Source organism: Oncorhynchus mykiss, chromosome 11, assembly GCF_057628025.1.
Source record: "Oncorhynchus mykiss isolate SJ-2025 chromosome 11, ASM5762802v1, whole genome shotgun sequence".
Taxonomy (NCBI): Eukaryota; Metazoa; Chordata; class Actinopteri; order Salmoniformes; family Salmonidae; genus Oncorhynchus; species Oncorhynchus mykiss.
In genome coordinates this window covers 8,636,008-8,656,175 of record NC_143032.1, presented here as the reverse complement: position 1 = coordinate 8,656,175, position 20,168 = coordinate 8,636,008, and the positions used below count along the sequence as shown (strand labels likewise).

General features: G+C 46.7%; 1 protein-coding gene across 1 annotated transcript in view; it reads right to left on the bottom strand.

Moving 5' to 3' along the window:
- Window positions 1-731: 731 nt before the first annotated feature.
- Window positions 732-20,168, bottom strand: part of LOC110536544 (voltage-gated inwardly rectifying potassium channel KCNH2) — a 328,417-nt gene continuing 308,980 nt past the window's right edge. The window contains exons 7-16 of the mRNA XM_090189282.1: window positions 18,575-18,997; window positions 16,975-17,365; window positions 15,626-15,825; window positions 12,421-12,673; window positions 11,331-11,524; window positions 10,994-11,096; window positions 10,514-10,816; window positions 7,297-7,474; window positions 2,488-2,689; window positions 732-1,599 (exon numbers count right to left, since the gene is read on the bottom strand). Coding sequence (XP_090045408.1) covers window positions 1,264-1,599; window positions 2,488-2,689; window positions 7,297-7,474; window positions 10,514-10,816; window positions 10,994-11,096; window positions 11,331-11,524; window positions 12,421-12,673; window positions 15,626-15,825; window positions 16,975-17,365; window positions 18,575-18,997 — 2,583 coding nt within the window. The 3' untranslated portion in view covers window positions 732-1,263. The remainder of the gene's footprint in view (window positions 1,600-2,487; window positions 2,690-7,296; window positions 7,475-10,513; window positions 10,817-10,993; window positions 11,097-11,330; window positions 11,525-12,420; window positions 12,674-15,625; window positions 15,826-16,974; window positions 17,366-18,574; window positions 18,998-20,168) is intronic.

Below are 20,168 nucleotides of genomic sequence, written 5' to 3'. Positions count from 1 at the left end.
GGCTAGCCCGAACTGTGCGATGTAGTAGGGAGTTGTAGTTTCTCTAGAGATAAATCAGATCAAGGCTAGCCCGAACTGTGCGATGTAGTAGGGAGTTGTAGTTTCTCTAGAGATAAATCAGATCAAGGCTAGCCCGAACTGTGCGATGTAGTAGGGAGTTGTAGTTTCTCTAGAGATAAATCAGATCAAGGCTAGCCCGAACTGTGTGATGTAGTAGGGAGTTGTAGTTCCTCTAGAGATAAATCAGATCAAGGCTAGCCCGAACTGTGCGATGTAGTAGGGAGTTGTAGTTTCTCTAGAGATAAATCAGATCAAGGCTAGCCCGAACTGTGCAATGTTTTAGGGAGTTGTAGTTTCTCTAGAGATAAATCAGATCAAGGCTAGCCCGAACTGTGCGATGTAGTAGGGAGTTGTAGTTTCTCTAGAGATAAATCAGATCAAGGCTAGCCCGAACTGTGTGATGTAGTAGGGAGTTGTAGTTTCTAACAGGCCAATATTCAACATAGTTTAGCGCAGAAAACATGGTAAACACGCCATGGAGAAGGATATCTCTACCTGAAAATACATGATCTAAGTGATTGATAGTTGGTATTCAGCAGTCATAAAACGATGTCTTATTTACTTTGAAGAACTCCTCAAATAGTGATGTTGTCAGACAGCAGCTCCACAAAGATGAGATGATGACTTGGAATGAAATAGTAAAGTCATCAAATTAAAACTAATGTAATATACACAACAACTAAAATATTTTATTAAAGTAAAGTAATGTGAATAAATTATGGTTAATAAGTGATATTTAAAAATGAGGAAATCGTTGATTATTTTTTAATAATCGAACCGAAATGAAACCGACCTTGCTCAGGGCTCCTGGATAGAGCAGTACAGGGATGTTCTGAACAGAACCGGTCATGTGTTCTGTAGTCATTTCTCCAGGTCAGAGGTCAGAGGTCAGAGTGGAGTTCAGGAGGATCTTGCTCCCCTCTCTCTTCCAGCCCGTGGGTTTGGTAACCTTGTGGTAACCTTGTGGTAACTTTAGGAACCGGGGTAGGGGAAGGGAGCCCTGAAAGGGAGAGACATCCCCCCTCTCCCAACAAGGTTTCTCCCCAGGTCAGAGGTTAGAAGTCAGAGGTGAGGCTCACTCAGAGCCTGTAGGTGAGGTTCCAGAGGTCGAAGGAAGGACCCCCCCCCCCTCCGTGAGAGAAGGGAAAACAGAGATACCACTCTTCTCCCTCTCTGTCCATTTTCTCCTCCCTCCCCTGCTCATTAGCTCCCCCTAGGGTCAGAGCTGTGCCTTTTCGGTGACTGTGAGTCCAGATGCATTTGTGGCTGAGGCAGAGAGAGCCTCCGTTGGGCATCAGGGTCCAGTCCACTCGCCCCTGCAATTGCCCCCAACTCTGCCATTGACCCTGTTCCTGAACCTGCCCCCACCCCTGACCCCAACCTTTCCTCAACCCCTAGGTCTAGCTCCAGGCTGCCCAGTCCAGAGGGGGCTCGTCGTGTCTCAGTTGGGCTGACCAGAGGCCAGTTTTCAGGGTGTAGCTCAGCAGGGCTGCGGACAGCCCGCAGGGCTGCGGACTTGCCGGGGAACTCCTCAAAGCCCTGGAGGATAGACGCAGCAAGGAGGGATTTAGTGAAGACTGTATGGAGAGTGTGTGTGGGTGTGTGCGCACATCTACATCCGTGTGTATGAGTGCATGTTCAGGCATTTTGTGCGTCTACAGGTGTATCTGCATGTACGTGTCTATCCAGACTGGTCTCAATGACTAGACGTAACATAGTAAACAAAAATCCAGGACATTCAAATTAGTATGATATTTTATGTTTGGCATGGTTACATAAGATAGAAGGTTACTTGAGGTGGTTGGTCGGGATTGGATGGGTGGCCGTGTAACGTGAATGTCTAGCAACCCAAAGGTGAAGTGTTTGAATCTCATCACGGACAACTTTAGCATTTTAGCTACTTCGCAACTACTTAGCATGATAGCTAACCCTTCCCCCAACCCTAACCCTAACCTTAACCCTTTAAGCTAACCCTTCCCCTAACCCTAACCCTAACCTTAACCCTTTAAGCTAACCCTTCCCCCAACCCTAACCTTAACCCTTTAAGCTAACCCTCCCCTAACCCTAACCTTGACCCTTTTAGCTAACCCTTAACTCTAACTCTTTAACTTAACTCCTAACCTTAACCCCTAGAACTAACATGAGAGAGTTTGCTAGCGACCTACCTAATGTTAGCAACAACAAAATGGAATTTGTAACATATCATAAATTTAGAAAATCCGTAACATATTGTATTAATTGCAATTGGTAATATACTGTATCATACACATTGTTTTTCATACTAAATGGATGATGGATTTCCACAAATGAACACATACCATACGAAACGTGACACAACACACTAAACAGAGTGTCTGGGATTGACGTACAGAATCATATGAAATGCTCTGAGACCGTGTTGGTCTACGTCCTGTATGCGTGTAGTACCTGAGAGAGTGGACCAGGACCAGGACCAGGACCAGGACCAGGACCAGGACCAGGACCAGGACCAGGACCAGGACCAGGACCAGGGTAGGGGGAGGCCTGAGGGGCAGTCAACACGGTGCTGTAGGCTGGGGGCACAAGGGCCATCTGACGTTGTAGTAGCTGCATGATCTCCCCGATGTCTGTCGACATCCTCGTTTCCAGCCTGAAGAGAGAGACACACAAACATACATAAGCACACACACACACACACACACACACACACACACACACACACACACACACACACACACACACACACACACACACACACACACACACACACACACACACACACACACACACACACACACAGGAACACACATGCAGGCAAAGCCTCAGCCTACTACAGGGCCTTTGACCTCATTGAGACAATAGACACTGACTGGACAAGAGCATAGGAGTGTAAAGAAACAGTTATTCCACTGAAGGGGAGAGGGAGGAGAAAGAGAGAGAGAGAGAGAGAGGGGGAGAGCGAGAAGGGGGGAGAGAGAGAGAGGGAGGAGAGAGAGAGAGAGAGGAGGAGAGAAAAAGAGAGAGAGAGGGGGGGAGAGAGGGGGAGAGAAAGATAGAGAGAGAGAGAGAGAGAGCGAGGGGGAGAGTGAGAAGGAGAGAGAGAGAGAGAGAGAGAGAGGGAGGAGAGCGAGAAGGAGAGAGAGAGAGGGGGAGAGCGAGAAGGGGGGAGAGAGAGAGAGGGAGGAGAGCGAGAAGGAGAGAGAGAGAGGGGGAGAGCGAGAAGGAGAGAGAGCGAGAGGGAGGAGAAAGAGAGAGAGAGAGAGGGGGAGAGTGAGAAGGAGAGAGAGAGAGAGGGAGGAGAAAGAGAGAGAGAGAGGGGGAGAGCAAGAAGGAGAGAGAGAGAGGGAGGAGAAAGAGAGAGAGAGAGAGAGGGGGGGAGAGCAAGAAGGAGAGAGAGAGAGGGGGAGAGCGAGAGAGAGAGAGAGAGAGAGAGAGAGAGGGGAGAAAGAGAGGGGGAGCGTGAGAGGGGGATGGGGGGGGGGGAGAAAGAGAGGTGTGACAGAGGGAGAGGAGATGTCTATGTCAGAATTAGACAGAGTAATTGTGAGGTAGGGTTTCAGAGAGAGGGGGAGGAGATGTCTATGTCAGAATTAGACAGAGTAATTGTGAGGTAGGGTTTAGGAGAGAGGGGGAGGAGATGTCTATGTCAGAATTAGACAGAGTAACGGTGAGGTAGGGTTTAAGAGAGAGGGGGAGGAGATGTCTATGTCAGAATTAGACAGAGTAACGGTGAGGTAGGGTTTAAGAGAGAGGGGGAGGAGATGTCTATGTCAGAATTAGACAGAGTAATTGTGAGGTAGGGTTTAAGAGAGAGGGGGGAGTACCAGACCTATTAGCTCCCCACATGGGTACCTCCATTACTCTGACAGGGGACAGACTTGTAGCAGACACGGTGATGCTAGGGATAATGGAATCAGCTACAGTGGATTAGCAGAGTAGCAGCTGTGTTTTGTCAGAGGGCTACAGCAAAATTGTCCTGCTAGATCTTTTATATCATACAGAGTGAGTTTTAATCAGGAGCTTTCAGCTGCAGTTAATGGTTTGATCTTTATCAGTAGCAATAAATCCCACTGATATGTGGCCTGTGATTTTACAGTGCCTTAAAGCCACACTCCTAAATCTCTGTTTCTATCCTGAATGAATTATATCATGTAACTGTCAAAATAATGGAAACACTGGAGTAAATGAGAGACACCAACTACACTGAACAAAATATATAAACGCAACATGCAACAATTTCAAAAATGTTACTGATTTTACAGTTCATATAAGAAAATCAGTCAACTGAAATACATTCATTCTATGGATTTCACATGACTGGGAATACAGATATGCATCTGTTGGTCACAGATACCTTTAAAAAAGGTAGGGGCGTGGATCAGAAAACCAGTCAGTATCTGGTGGGACCAACATCTGTCTCGTGTAGCTGGACACATCTCCTTCACATAGAGTTGATCAGGCTGTTGATTGTGGCCTGTGGAATAATGACCGAGTCCTCTTTAATGGCTGTGAGAAGTTGTTGGATATTAGCGGAACTGGAGCACGCTGGTGTACACGTCGATCCAGAGCATCCCAAACATGCTCAATGGGTGACACGTCTGTTGAGTATGCAGGCCATGGAAGAACTGGGTCATTTTCAGCTTCCAGGAATTGTGTACAGACCCTTGCGACATGGGGCCGTGCATTATCATGCTGAAACATGAGGTGATGGGGGCGGATGAATGTCACGACCATGAGCCTCAGGATCTCATCACAGTATCTCTGTGCATTCAAATTGCCATCGATAAAATGCAATTGTGTTCGTTGCTTATGCCTGCCCATACCATAACCCCACCTCCACCATGGGGCACTCTGTTCACAACGTTGACATCAACAAACCGCTCTCCCACTTCTCCAGCGTGCCAGTGGCCATTGAAGGTGGTTACGACACCAAACTCCAGTCAGGTCAAGACCCTGGTGAGGACGACAAGCACGAATATGAGCTTCCCTGAGGTTTCTGACAGTTTGTGCAGAAATTCTTAATTTCTGCAAACCCACAGTTTCGTCAGCTGTCCGGGTGGCTGGTCTCAGACGATCCTGCAGGTGAAGAAGCCAGATGTGGAGATCCTAGGTTGGTGTGGTTACACCTGGTCTGCGGTTGTGAGGCCGGTTGGAAATTCTACAAAATCCTCTAAAAGAAAGTTGGAGGCGGCTTATGGTAGAGCAATTAACAGTGAATTCTCTGGCATCAGCTCTGGTGGACATTCCTCCAGTCAGCATGGCAACGCTCCCTGAAAACTTGTCCCCAGCACAAGGTGCCCCTGTGTAATGATCATGCTGTTTAATCAGCATTTTGATATGCCACACCTGTCAGGTGGATGGATTATTTTAACAGGGATGTAAACACATTTCAGAGAAATAAGCCTTTTATGCGTGTGGAATGTTTCAGGGATATTTTAATTCCAGCTCATGAAACATGGGACCAACACTTTACATGTTGTGTTTATATTTTTGTTCAGTGTATATTGAAATCAGGTGTTTCCACACAGGTGTGGTTCTTGAGTTAATTAATCAATTAACCTGCAGTGCATTTGGAAAGTATTCAGACCCCTTGACTTTTTCCACATTTTGTTACGATATTTCAGTTTTCTATTTCTAATAAATTTGCTGAACTTTCAAAAAAACAGTTTTTGCTTTGTCATTATGGGTTATTGTGATGTCATTATGGGTTATTGTGATGTCATTATGGGTTATTGTGTGTAGATTGATGATAACAAACAATTGGATCCATTTGAGAATAATTCTGTAAAGTAACAAAATGTGGAAAAAGTCAAGGGGTCTGAAAACTTTCCGAATGCACTGTACCATCATGCTTAGGGTCATGTATAAAAATGCTGGACTATGTCTCCATAAGATGACAATGCTCCATCTACAGGGTGGTCACTGAATGGTTTGATGAGCAGGAAAACGACGTAAACCATATGCCATGGCTGTCTCAGTCACCAGATCTCAACCCCATTGCTGAAACAACTGTAAGATGTATAACTGAATTGTAAGCCATGTTGAAACAACGGTTAGATGTAAAACCATTCAGTCCTGCCCTTGTTCCTGCCCCTCTCTGGCCACTGTCTCTGTCCGTGTCCCTGTCCCTGCTCCTGTATCTGTCCCTGTGCACCTGTACTGCTCCTGTCTCTGTCCCTGTGCCCCTGTCCTGCCCCTGTGTCTATCCCTGTGCCCCTGTCCTACCCTTGTATCTATCCCTGTGCACCTGCACTGCTCCTGCCCTCGCCCCTGTCTCTGTCCCTGTGCCCTGTCCTTGTCGCTGTCCCTTCCCCTGACTCTGTCCTTGCTCCTGTCTCTGTCTCTGTGCCCCTATCCTGCCCCTGCCCCTGCCCCTGCCCCTGTCTCTGTCCCTGTCTCTGTTCCTGTGCCCCTGTTCCTGCCCCAATCCTGCCCCTGCCCCTGTCTCTGTCTCTACATGTCTCTGTCTCTACATGTCTCTGTCCCTGCATATCTCTGTCCCTACATGTCTCTGTCTCTACATGTCTCTGTCTCTACATGTCTCTATCCCTACATGTTTCTGTCTCTACATGTCTCTGTCCCTACATGTCTCGGTCTCTACATGTCTCTGTCCCTACATGTCTCTGTCCCTACATGTCTCTGTCTCTACATGTCTCTGTCCCTACATGTCTTTGTCCCTACATGTCTCTGTGCCTACATGTCTCTGTCTCTACATGTCTCTGTCTCTACATGTCTCTGTCTCTACATGTCTCTGTCTCTACATGTCTCTGTCTCTACATGTCTCTGTCCCTACATGTCTCTGTCCCTACATGTCTCTGTCCCTACATGTCTCTGTCCCTGCTCCTGTCTCTGTGCCTACATGTCTCTGTCTCTACATGTCTCTGTCTCTACATGTCTCTGTCCCTGCTCCTGTCTCTGTCCCTACATGTCTCTGTCCCTACATGTCTCTGTCTCTACATGTCTCTGTCTCTACATGTCTCTGTCCCTACATGTCTCTGTCCCTACATGTCTCTGTCTCTACCTGTCTCTGTCTCTACATGTCTCTGTCTCTACATGTCTCTGTCCCTACATGTCTCTGTCTCTACCTGTCTCTGTCTCTACATGTCTCTGTCTCTACATGTCTCTGTCCCTACATGTCTCTGTCTCTACATGTCTCTGTCTCTACATGTCTCTGTCCCTACATGTCTCTGTCTCTACATGTCTCTGTCCCTACATGTCTCTGTCCCTACATGTCTCTGTCTCTACATGTCTCTGTACCTGTTGAGTTGTTGCTGCAGCAGGTCCAGTCTGTTGTCCAGCTCGGTGCGCTGCCTGCGGCTGATATTGTTGAGAGGCGGGGAGGATGGCAGGCTGCAGCGAGGCAACTCCTGGTACTCACGACTGCCCCGACTCTCCCCCCAGAAACTGAAGATATTTGAGACCCCTGAAAATGCTCCTGTTTGTGAAGAAGAGAGGGGAGAGAGGGGAGAATAGGGTATGAAGGCATATTCTATTGTTTTATATTGTTTGTCTGTGTGTCTGTGTGTGTCTGTGTGTCGGTGTGTGTCTGTGTGCCTGTTTGTCGGTGAATGTGTCTGTGTGTCTGTTTGTCTGTGTGTGTGTGTTTGTGGGTCTGTCTGTTTGTCTCTCTGTGTGTATGTGTGTCTGTTTGTCTGTGTGTCTGTGTGTCTGTGTGTGTGTCCGTGTGTGTCTGTGTGTCTCTTTGTCTATGTGTGTGTCTGTGTGTCTGTGTGTCCGTGTGTCCATGTGTGTTTGTCTGTGTGTGTGTCTGTGTGTGTCTGTGTGTCTGTCTGTTTGTCTGTGTGTGTGTATGTCTGTGTGTTTGTGTGTGTCTGTGTGTATGTTTCTCTCTGTGTCTGTTTGTCTGTGTGTGTGTGTGTGTGTCTGTGTGTGTGTATGTTTGTCTGTGTGTCTATGTGTGTCTGTGTGCCTGTGTGTGTCTGTGTGTGTGTGTATGTATGTTTAATTGTCTGTATGTGTCTGTGTGTCTGTCTGTTTGTCTCTCTGTGTGTATGTGTGTCTGTGTGTCTGTGTGTGTGTCTGTGTGTCTGTTTGTCTGTGTGTCTGTGTGTCAATGTATGTGTGTCTGTTTGTCTATGTGTGTGTCTGTGTGTGTCCTTGTGTGTCTGTGTGTCTGTTTGTCTGTGTGTCTGTGTGTCTGTGTGTCTGTTTGTCTGTGTGTGTCTGTGTGTGTCTGTGTGTGTGTTTGTCTGTGTGTCTGTTTGTCTGTGTGTGTGTGTGTGCTTGTTTGTCTGTGTGTCTGTGTGTCTGTTTGTCTGTGTGTGTGTTTGTGTGTCTGTGTGTATGTTTGTCTGTGTGTCTTTTTGTCTGTGTGTGTCTCTGTGTCTGTGTGTCTTTTTGTCTGTTTGTGTGTCTTTTTGTCTGTGTGTGTCTCTGTGTCTGTGTGTCTTTTTGTCTGTTTGTGTGTGTGTGTCTGTGTGTCTGTGTGTCTGTATGTGTGTATGTCTGTCTGTCTGTCTGTCTGTCTGTCTGTCTGTCTGTCTGTCTGTCTGTCTCTCTCTGTGTATGTGTGTCTATGTGTCTGTTTGTCTGTGTGTCTGTGTGTCTGTTTGTCTGTCTGTGTCTGTCTGTGTGTCTGTCTGTGTGTGTCTGTGTGTGTGTCTGTTTGTCTCTCTGTGTGTATGTGTGTCTGTGTGTCTGTGTGTGTGTCCGTGTGTGTCTGTGTGTCTCTTTGTCTGTGTGTCTGTGTGTCTGTGTGTGTGTCTGTGTGTCCATGTCTGTGTGTCTGTTTGTCTGTGTGTGTGTCTGTGTGTGTCCCTGTTTGTCTGTGTGTGTCTGTGTGTGTCTGTGTGTGTGTCTGTGTGTCTGTTTGTGTCTGTGTGTGTCTGTGTGTGTCTGTGTGTGTCTGTGTGTGTCTGTGTATGTTTGTCTGTGTGTCTGTTTGTCTGTGTGTCTGTGTGTGTTTGTTTGTCTGTGTGTCTGTGTGTGTCTGTTTGTCTGTGTGTGTGTTTGTGTGTCTGTGTGTATGTTTGTCTGTGTGTCTTTTTGTCTGTGTGTGTCTGTGTCTGTGTGTCTTTTTGTCTGTTTGTTTGTGTGTGTGTCTGTGTGTCTGTATGTGTGTATGTCTGTCTGTCTGTCTGTCTGTCTGTCTGTATCTCTCTGTGTACGTGTGTCTATGTGTCTGTTTGTCTGTCTGTGTGTCTGTCTGTGTGTGTCTGTGTGTGTGTCTGTTTGTCTCTCTGTGTGTATGTGTGTCTGTGTGTCTGTGTGTGTGTCCGTGTGTGTCTGTGTGTCTCTTTGTCTGTGTGTGTGTGTCTGTGTGTGTGTCTGTGTGTCCATGTCTGTGTGTCTGTTTGTCTGTGTGTGTGTCTGTGTGTGTGTCTGTTTGTCTGTGTGTGTCTGTGTGTGTCTGTGTGTGTGTCTGTGTGTCTGTTTGTCTGTGTGTGTCTGTGTGTGTCTGTGTGTGTCTGTGTGTGTCTGTGTGTGTGTCTGTGTATGTTTGTCTGTGTGTCTGTTTGTCTGTGTGTCTGTGTGTGTTTGTTTGTCTTTGTGTGTCTGTTTGTCTGTGTGTGTGTTTGTGTGTCTGTGTGTATGTTTGTCTGTGTGTCTTTTTGTCTGTGTGTGTCTGTGTCTGTGTGTCTTTTTGTCTGTTTGTCTGTGTGTGTGTCTGTGTGTCTGTTTGTGTGTATGTCTGTCTGTCTGTCTGTCTGTCTGTCTGTCTGTCTGTCTCTCTCTGTGTACGTCTGTCTATGTGTCTGTTTGTCTGTCTGTGTGTCTGTCTGTGTGTGTCTGTGTGTGTGTCTGTTTGTCTCTCTGTGTGTATGTGTGTCTGTGTGTGTGTCCGTGTGTGTCTGTGTGTCTCTTTGTCTATGTGTCTGTGTGTCTGTTTGTCTGTGTGCCTGTGTGTCTGTGTGTGTGTCTGTGTGTCCATGTCTGTGTGTCTGTTTGTCTGTGTGTGTGTCTGTGTGTGTCCCTGTTTGTCTGTGTGTGTCTGTGTGTGTCTGTGTGTGTGTCTGTGTGTCTGTGTGTGTCTGTGTGTGTCTGTGTGTGTCTGTGTGTGTGTGTGTATGTTTGTCTGTGTGTCTGTTTGTCTGTGTGTCTGTGTGTGTTTGTTTGTCTGTGTGTCTGTGTGTGTCTGTGTGTCTGTTTGTCTGTGTGTGTGTTTGTGTGTCTGTGTGTATGTTTGTCTGTGTGTCTTTTTGTCTCTGTGTGTCTGTGTCTGTGTGTCTTTTTGTCTGTGTGTCTGTGTGTGTGTCTGTGTGTCTGTATATGTGTATGTCTTTCTGTCTGTCTGTCTGTCTGTCTCTCTCTGTGTATGTGTGTCTATGTGTCTGTGTGTCTGTGTGTCTGTGTGTCTGTGTGTCTGTGTGTCTGTTTGTCTGTCTGTGTGTCTGTCTGTGTGTCTGTCTGTGTGTCTGTCTGTGTCTGTGTGTCTGTGTGTGTCTGTCTGTGTGTCTGTGTCTGTGTGTCTGTTTGTCTGTGTGTCTGTGTCTGTGTGTGTGCCCAGACCCACCTGAGAGTGCATTGCAGGTGTTGCCCCCTTTGTGGTCCCCCTCCCCCTCCCCCTCGGGATTGTCCCTAAAGATCAGAGAGGTGGCCTGAGCCGGGGACATCTCATGCAGAGCTGACTGAGGGGCGGGGCATGTGACCACAGACTCCTCCCCCTCGCCACTGCTGGAGTGGGTGGACACTGAACTCCGAGGTCCCTCCCAGTCTGGCTTAAGCCCCACCCCCTGCTTACTGGCCGCCTCCTTCCGTCTACGCCGAACTGGCTTGTTGGATCTCTCCTTTTTATTCTCTCCTGCATCGGCGTCGTCTGAGAGAAGAAACAGGAAGAGATGGTGACACACTGGATGGGATCTGAAAAGTTCATTTGTGACCTACGACTAAGCGTGGATAGTGGGTGTTCCTCTTCACCGAGAGAGAGAGAGAAGCAATGGGTAGTAATATTAGCTCTCATAAACAGAGACGAAGGAGTGGAAGGGATGGTTACCCTTCTCTGTCCGGCGCCGGAAGGATAGTTTGCGTCTGCGCAGTTTGTTGAATCCTACACAGTCTGAGTTGTCACTTTCTGGTGAGCCTGGAATCATATTGGCCTGCAGGGATTAACAAAGCAAGACATCTTGAAACATCACGGAAGATAAAGGACTTATATAGTATCAACGTGTAAAATAGCTGCTCCATAGGAATGCACAATGGAAGTAACTTACAAATTCATTAATTCCCTAATTTGTATTCATCAATTCATATATGAATATAAAAACATTTATGGTCGTGAAGTTTAAGATATGAGGAAAAGTTCTTGCAATCAGGGCAGAGGACACACTCACATCCCGGAGGTCAAAGGTGATCTCCAGGTTCATCCAGAAGTGGTCGGAAAACTCTGGGTACATGTCTAACACCTCCAGGACGTCCTCTCTGTGGATCTTATGGAGGTCACAGTAGGTCAGAGCTCTCACATCAGCATTGGACTTTCCAGCCCGCCCGTACAGGTTGATAGGCTCGCCAAAGATGTCATTCTTCCCTGTGGGAGACGAGAGGACATAGAGGACGAGAGGACGTATTTTACATACTGTACCAGTCAAAAGTCTGGACACACTTACGTGTGATTTATGTAGAATTCAAGGCACACTTAACCAGCATGGCATTCACAGCATTCTGCAGCAATACGCCATGCCACCTGGTTTGCCACCTGGTTTGCCACCTGGTTTGCGCTGGTTTGAGCCACAATCACCTGACCTTAACCCAATTGAGATGGTTTGGGATGAGCTGGACTGCAGAGCAAAGGAAAAGCAGCCAACAAGTGCTCAGCATATGTGGGAACTCCTTCAAGACTTCTGGAAATGCATTCCAGGTGAAGCTGGTTGAGAGAATGCCAAGAGTGTGCAAAGCTGTCGTCAAGGCAAAGGGTGGCTAAGATTCCATATGTGTCATTTCATAATTTGTATGTCTTCATTATTCTACAATGTAGAAAATAGTCAAAATAAAGATAAGCCCTTGAATGAGTAGGTGTGTCCAAACATTTGACTGGTACTGTATATTAAAAAATGCAAATGTTAAACAGTCCTACTTTTTTCTATTACTGGGAAGTCAGACGGCAAACCTAAAGATTTGAAATTATTAAAATGGTCCACAGTACTAGTGTCTGTTTTAAATGAGATAGCCTTTCACCCTTCTTGAGTGCCCAGTTCTTGAAGCTATATGACGTACAAGTAGGACCAATTGTTGCCAGTAGATGGCTCTGTTGGTTCATTTTTATTTATTTGGTTCCCTGGCACACATCTGAATATATATGAATAATATCTGAATATACCACATTCAGTTTTCTACTCCTTCCCCTTTAGGTTGATACATGCAACACTAGTCGTAGTAGAACCTATTCTATTTGGGTTGACAGTAGCTCCTGTCTATCATCCTCACCCAAGATGGCCACCACCACGTCGCCTCTGAGGATCTCGATGGAGCCACGGGAGATGAAGTAGATGGCGGTGAGCACGTCGCCGGCGTGCACCAGGGTGTCGCCAGGCGGGGCGTGGGTGGTCTTGAACTTCATGGCCAGGGCCCGCAGACAGCCCTTCGTGGAGCCCTTGAAGGCCTTGCAGTTCTCCAGGAGGGTACGGTTAAGGTGGAGGCATATGTCAGCCTGGAGACACTCTGGGAACCCCTTCAACACCTGGTAGAGAGAGAGGTAGGGAGGGGGAGGGAGGGAGAGAGGGAAAGATGTGGGGGAGGGAGAGGGAGAGAAAGGGGGAGGAAGACAGAGGGTGAGAGGGGGGAGAGAAAGGGGAATGGAGGGGGGTGAGGGGAGAAAGGAGGAGGGGGAGAAAGAGTGTGAGTATTTAGTGGGAGGGTAAGGGAGAGAGAGGGGGAGAGAGAGAGTGGGAGAGAGGGGGAGAGAAAGGGGAATGGAGGGGGGGAGAGACGGTGATACTAACTTAAAGGCAGCAGCTAGATATTTACAGGACACCCTTATCCAGGGCAACTTACAGAATGTATTGAGTGGATACATATTTCTTACTTGTCCCCTGTGGGAATCAAACCCACAACCCTGGCGTTGCACGAGCCACACTCTACCAACTGAGACATCACTGCTGAATAACAAACATACACATATTCTGTCAAAAATGTAGTTGTCTGATACGTAGCATCCAAGCGAATATTACCCCAAAACAACTGCAATATTTAGTCAGCAATCTGCTGATATACTTTCACAGGACTTGTAAAGGCTTTTAAAATATGTTTTATTTAATGAATACTACAAGCCGAACGAAGACCATCGAAGGTAAGGGAATATTTATGCTTAAATCTGTGTTTCTGTTGACTCCAACATTACGTGGAAATGTAGCTTGGAACTGAGCGCTGTCTCACAATATGGAATAGTGTGCGATTTCTGTAACGTTAAAAATAAATCTAACACAGCGGTTGCATAAAGAAGCAGTGTATCTTTCTAACTATATGTAGAACATGTATATTTAGTCAAAGTTTATGATGTCTATTTTACGTTATCTTGCCGCGCTACATAGATTTCCTGCGGGCATTTTTGAGTAATTTCTGAAGGTGAACTCACTGTAAATGGACATTTATGGATATAAATGGCATATTATTGAAAAAAAAAAATATGTACTGTGTAATATGTCATATTACTGTCATCTGATGAAGATTTTCAAAAGGTTAGTGAGCGATTTATTTTTTAATCCTGCGTTTGTTGATTGCATGTTTTGGCTATTGAAATGAGCTGTGTCTGGTGGTGGTTTTACATATATATGTGCTATGTTTTCGCCGTAAAGCATTTTAGAAATCTGACTTGCTGGCTAAATGAACAAGATGTTTATCTTTCATTTGAGCTATTGGACTTGTTAATGTGTGGAGGTTAAATATTTTTAAGAATATTTTTGCGTTCCATGCGCCACCGTTTCAGCTGCACGTGGGAGGGTTGATTCCCAATTGGGAACCAATATCGTAAACAGGTTAATGATTTCCCCATTCTGACAAGGAGACACAATTACATTTCAGATGAAGGAGGGGAAGGTTTTCTGTGTGACTCTGGGACAAAGCTGTCAGACCAGACCAACGTCTGGAAACACCCCCTCTTCTTAAACCTTAATAATCCCACTCTAGTCCATCTCTATCCAACCGACCCAGCTCAGTTAGACTAATGAGGTCATCATTAATAGACAGAGGCTATGACTGATTCAGTCAGACAGACATGAGGAGGGGTTACATCATGACCACCGTTATAATCACGTCAGCAAACATTTTACTAATCCAATACGCTTCTCAACACAACATAATGAGGAAGTTGAGCAAACAAGCAACTTGGCTGTATCTTGTCAATTATTTATTAAGTCAAACACACAGGAATTCAGACGGAATATTGCAATTTCATGTTGGGAAATCTGGTTCCCGAAAGATTCACTTCCATAATATTTTGATTACAGTTGGCACTTAAAGCGTGTTGGAGAGAGTCTAGGCTCAGAGAGAGAGTCGAGAGTCTAGGCTCAGTCAGAGAGAGAGAGGGAGAGAGAGAGGGAGAGAGAGAGAGAGAGAGAGAGAGAGAGAGAGAGAGAGAGAGAGAGTCGAGAGTCTAGGCTTAGAGAGAGAGTCGAGAGTCTAGGCTCAGAGAGAGAGTCGAGAGTCTAGGCTCAGAGAGAGAGTCGAGAGTCTAGGCTCAGAGAGAGAGTCGAGAGTCTAGGCTCAGTCAGAGAGAGAGAAAGAGAGAGAGAGAGAGAGAGAGAGAGAGAGAAAAACGGACGGACGGACGGACGGACGGACGGACGGACGGACGGACGGACGGACGGACGGACGGACGGACGGACGGACGGACAGACAGACAGACAGACAGACAGACGCCTGACTCTCTTAGATCAACTATTAAATGTCTATAAAAGACTGCTGAAATGCTGTGCATTGTATGTGTATTACTCGTAGCGTTCATGCGTGTGTTCACGTCTATGCACTGTTTGGATGTCAATGTGCTGTGTGTGTTTTTGTTATGTGTATGTACTATAGTGTGTGTGTGTGCGTGTGTATGTGCGTGTGTGCGTGCGTGTATGTGTGTTTGAGTGTGTGTGTGTGTGTATGTATGTATGTGTGTATGAGTGTGTGTGTGTGTTTGAGTGTCTGTGTGTGTGTGTGTGTGTGTGTTTAAGTGTGTGTGTCTGTGTGTTTGAGTGTGTGTGTGTGTGTGTATTTGAGTGTCTGTGTGTGTGTGTGTGTGTGTGTTTAAGTGTGTGTGTGTTTGCGTATGTGTGTCTGTGTATGTGTGTATGAGTGTGTATGTGTTTGAGTGTCTGTGTGTGTGTGTGTGTGTGTGTGTGTGTGTGTGTGTGTGTGTGTGTGTGTGTGTGTGTGTGTGTGTGTGTGTGTGTGTGTGTGTGTGCGTGCGTGTATGTGTGTTTGAGTGTGTGTGTGTGTGTGTGTATGTATGTGTGTATGAGTGTGTGTGTGTGTTTGAGTGTCTGTGTGTGTGTGTGTGTGTGTGTGTGTTTAAGTGTGTGTGTCTGTGTGTTTGAGTGTGTATGTATGTGGGTTTAAGTGTGTGTGTGTGTGTGTATGTGTGTGTGTGTGTGTGTGTGTGTGTGTGTGTGTGTGTGTGTGTGTGTGTGTGTGTGTGTGTGTGACTCACAGCGGTCATATCAATGCCGTTAGTGTAGGACCAGGCGTGTTGGAAGTACTCTTCCAGCCGCTGCCTCAGTGGGTTGGGGATCTGATGGAAACGGATGAACTCTCGGACCCGCAGCATCTGGGTGTGGTACCTGGCCGTACCCGAGTACAACCTCTGGATGATGGCCGACACGTTACCAAAAATACTGGCGTACATCAGAGCTGGAGGAATAAATGATTATTGTGAACAAAATTCAGGAGCAGCAGAATACAACTGCTCTCTACTGCACCATGGGAACAAACGTTATAGTATCTCAGACCAGTTAGTGGTTGTAAACAGGCTCTAGAGCAGAGGAGGACGGCTCATAGTAATGGCTGAAACGGAGCAAATGGAATGGCATCTAACCATGTCTGTGATGTAATTGATACCATTCCACTAATTCTGCTCCAGTCATTACCATAAACCTGTTCTCCCCAATTATATCAGTGGTTCCTTTCTCTCTTACTGTGCCACCAGCTGAATGTTACTCTGCCTGGAGTACCCCCGGAGTATCCCTGAAATACCCCTGGAGTACCCCTGAAATACCCCTGGAGTACCCCTGAAAAACCCCTGAGGTACCCATGAAATACCCCTGGAGTACCCCTGAAATACCCCTGGAGTACTCCTGGAGTACACCTGAAATACCCCTGGAGTACCCCTGAAATACCCCTGAGGTACCCATGAAATACCCCTGGAGTACCCCTGAAAAACCCCTGGAGTACCCCTGGAGTACCCCTGAAGTACTCCTGAAGTACCCTTGGAGCACACCTGGTCAGGGAGGTGACCAAGAACCCGATGGTCACTCTGACAGAGCTCCAGAGTTCCTCTGTGGAGATGGGAGAACCTTCCAGAAGGACAACCATCTCTGCAGAACTCCACCAATCAGGCCTTTATACTAGAGTGGCCAGAAGGAAGTCACTCCTCAGTAAAAGACACATGTCAGCTTGCTTCGAGTTTTGTTAAAAGGCACCTTAAGACTCTCAGACCATGAGAAACCTGATTCTCTGGTCTGTTGTAACCAATATTCAACTCTTTGACCTGAATGTCAAGCATTCATTAAAACAGACATAACACCTTACAATGATCCTTCCTCTTATCCTAACCCTAACACTGAACCAGTTTTAACCACACTGAACCAGTTTTATCACAGATTCTCATTCAAACTGTTAGCAGCAGACCAAGACAGCGAACACTGCAACAAAACAAGTAACCAAGTAAATACGAGCAGATGCGGCACCACCCTATTGTTAACCAATTAAATCACAGTAGCATGAATTTCTACATCCCTTATAGTTTACCCTCCAGCACATACGAGGGAACGTGGTACTTACATCCTATGAGCATGACACAGATGGAGAATATCTTCTCAGAGTTGGTGTTGGGGGAGACGTTGCCAAAGCCCACGCTGGTCAGACTGGAGAAGGTGAAATAGAGGGCTGTGACATACTTGTCCTTTATGGAGGGGCCCGAGCCCCGCACCGTGTCGTTGTAGTGTTTCCCCAACGACTCGCCCAGCGTGTGGAGCCAGCCGATGCTGCCGTTGCGTTCCACGCTGCCGATGGCGTACCAGATGCAAGCCAGCCAGTGGGCGATGAGGGCGAACGTGCACATGAGCAGGAAGAGGACGGCGGCGCCATACTCTGAGTAGCGGTCCAGTTTCCTCGCCACGCGGACTAGCCGGAGGAGGCGGGCCGTCTTCAGCAGGCCAATCAGAGTGGTCGTCTGGCAAGAGAGAGGAGAAACAGTTTGTTTAGTGTCCAATCTTACCTTGGGAGGTCCTGTGTTGCAGAGTTCTGCTCCATACAAGCCGTAACAAAGCTGATTCAACTCATTAAAGTCTTGATTGAAGACTATTATTAGTCGATTGGTTGAATCAGATGTCTGACTGCTTGGCTGGACCAAAAGCCTGGATCCACACTGGCCTTCTGCAGATAAGATTGGATAGCCCTGTTTTTTTATTTGTTTTATTCTTTTTTAAATTTCACCTTTATTTAACCAGGTAGGCCAGTTGAGAACACCTTTATTTAACCAGGTAGGCTAGTTGAGAACACCTTTATTTAACCAGGTAGGCTAGTTGAGAACAAGTTTTCATTTGCAACTGCGACCTGGCCAAGATAAAGCATAGCAGTGTGATCAGACAACAACACAGAGTTACACATGGAGTAAACAATAAACAATAAACAAGTCAATAACATAGTAGAAAAAAAATAATCTATATACATTGTGTGCAAAAGGCATGATTATTGTCTGTTTAGGATAAATTACATTAGTGAAATTTATAAAATGTGCTGTGGACCATCCTCTGCCCTACACTTGTACCGGATCCCCTCAGCAGTACTGAGACCGTGGTCTTTACTAGCGAAGATCTTCCCATGAATCCTCCCCATGATTTACTGTGCTGTCGGTTGGTTCTGTTATTCCCACCCATTATACTTGTCTTGAGGAGCCCCCACCACGTCTATACAGCAAATTAACAAGGACCCGATTACATCCCTGCTTGGCAGAAAGCCTAGTTCCTCACTTCACAATAAATGATAGTCCTCTGCTGTGGAGAATGTCCACTTCCTTGGCTCACTGGCCACTTGAGGTTCAATTAATTAAACATTGGCAAGAAGGTTGACAGTACAAACTTTCACAGTTGTTTTTCTGCTCCGGAGCCTTTGTGGGGATATCCCTGACCTGTAGTTCATTGGAGGTCCAGTAATAAGGGAGTTTTTATTTTGGAGGTCCCAAAAGCTAATTGCAAATAGCTTTCATTATTTGTGGTTATCTACAGGTCAATATATCTAACCACCCTTAAATACGAAATCAAACCTTTAAAACCAAGATTCATATCTGACAATCCCCGTAACTTAAGATGCATTCTAACACAGGCTGTCCTCACAAAACTCCATTACCCACAATGCACTTCCCATATCCCCAATTCCTCACCTCCTCTCCGCTGCGGTAGATGAGCAGGTCGAAGGGGATGGCTGCCACCATGTCGATGAGGAACCAGCCCTTGAAGTAGTGGATCGCTATCCTCAGCGGGGCGCTGACCACCTCGTCGTTAGTGTTGACGTATGTCGTCCTGAAGTTGATGACAATGTCCACGATGAACATGATGTCCACGATGAGGTCGACCACGTTGAGCGGCGAGCACGAGTAGCCACAGTTCAACATGGCTGCCTCTTCCTGGTCGTGGAGGAGGAAGGCGGCGGAGTAAGGGGTCAAGATGGCCGTGTAGATGACCAGCAGCAGGATGAGCCAGTCCCACACCGCCTTGAATGGGCTGTAGTGGAGGACGGTCCACTTGTGGATACGAGGTGCCTGGAGCTTGTACTCTGGGAGGACGTCGGCACCCAGTGACAGCACCTGGCGGGGGAGATGGGGGAGGGTTTAGCCTTTCTGATCTGGTAGTTGGATCAATATGATAGCGTTATACAGAGAGAGAGAGAGAGAGAGAGAGAGAGAGAGAGAGAGAGAGAGAGAGAGAGAGAGAGAGAGAGAGAGAGAGAGAGAGAGAGAGAGCAAGAGAAAGACAAAGAGACAGAGAGACAGGGAAAGAGAAGGATGGGAATCGGGCAGGGAAGGACAAGATGAAAGTTCCCCAAAACCTTACATTTACATTTGAGCGACTTAAAGTTAGTGCATTCATGTTAAGATAGCTAGGTGGGACAACCACATATCACATTCATAGTAAGCCATTTTTCCTCAGTAAAGTAAAGTCAGAGCTAGATGGCGCCATAGAACATGGCTGACGTTTTACATTCTCCCAACCAATTGTGCAATTTTGTTATTTTTTGGCGTTTGGTGTAACTTATTTTTTAACTTATTGTGTACATAATGTTGCTACAACCGTCTCTTACGACCGAAAATAACTTCTAGACCAGAAAAGCGATAACTCACGTTGGTAGCCATGAAGTGCTTTGAAAGGCTGGTCATCAACAGGATCCTCCCGGACACCCTAGACCCACTCCAATTTGCATACCGCTCCAACAGATCCACAGATGATGCAATCTCAATCGCACTCCACACTGTCCTTTCTCACCAGGACAAAACAAACACCTATGTGAGAATGCTGTTCATTGACTACAGCTCAGCGTTCAACACCAATGTGCCCATGAAGCTCATCACTAAGCTAAGGACTCTGGGACTAAACACCTCCCTCTGCAACTGGATCCTGGACTTCCTGACCGCCCCCGGGTGGTAAGAGTAGGCAACAACACATCTGCCACGCTGATCCTTAACACTGGGGCCCCTCAGGGGTGTGTACTTAGTCCCCTCCTGTATTCCCTGTTAACCCACGACTGCGTGGCCAAACACGACTCCAACACCATCATTAAGTTTGCTGACGACACAACAGTGGTAGGCCTGATCACCGACAACGATGAGACTGCCTATAGGGAGGAGGTCAGAGAACTGGCAGTGTGGTGCAAGGACAACAACCTGTCCCTCAATGTGAGAAAGACTAAGGAGCTGATCATGGACTACAGGAAAAGGCATACCAAACAGGCTCCCATTAACATCGACAGGAATATAGTGG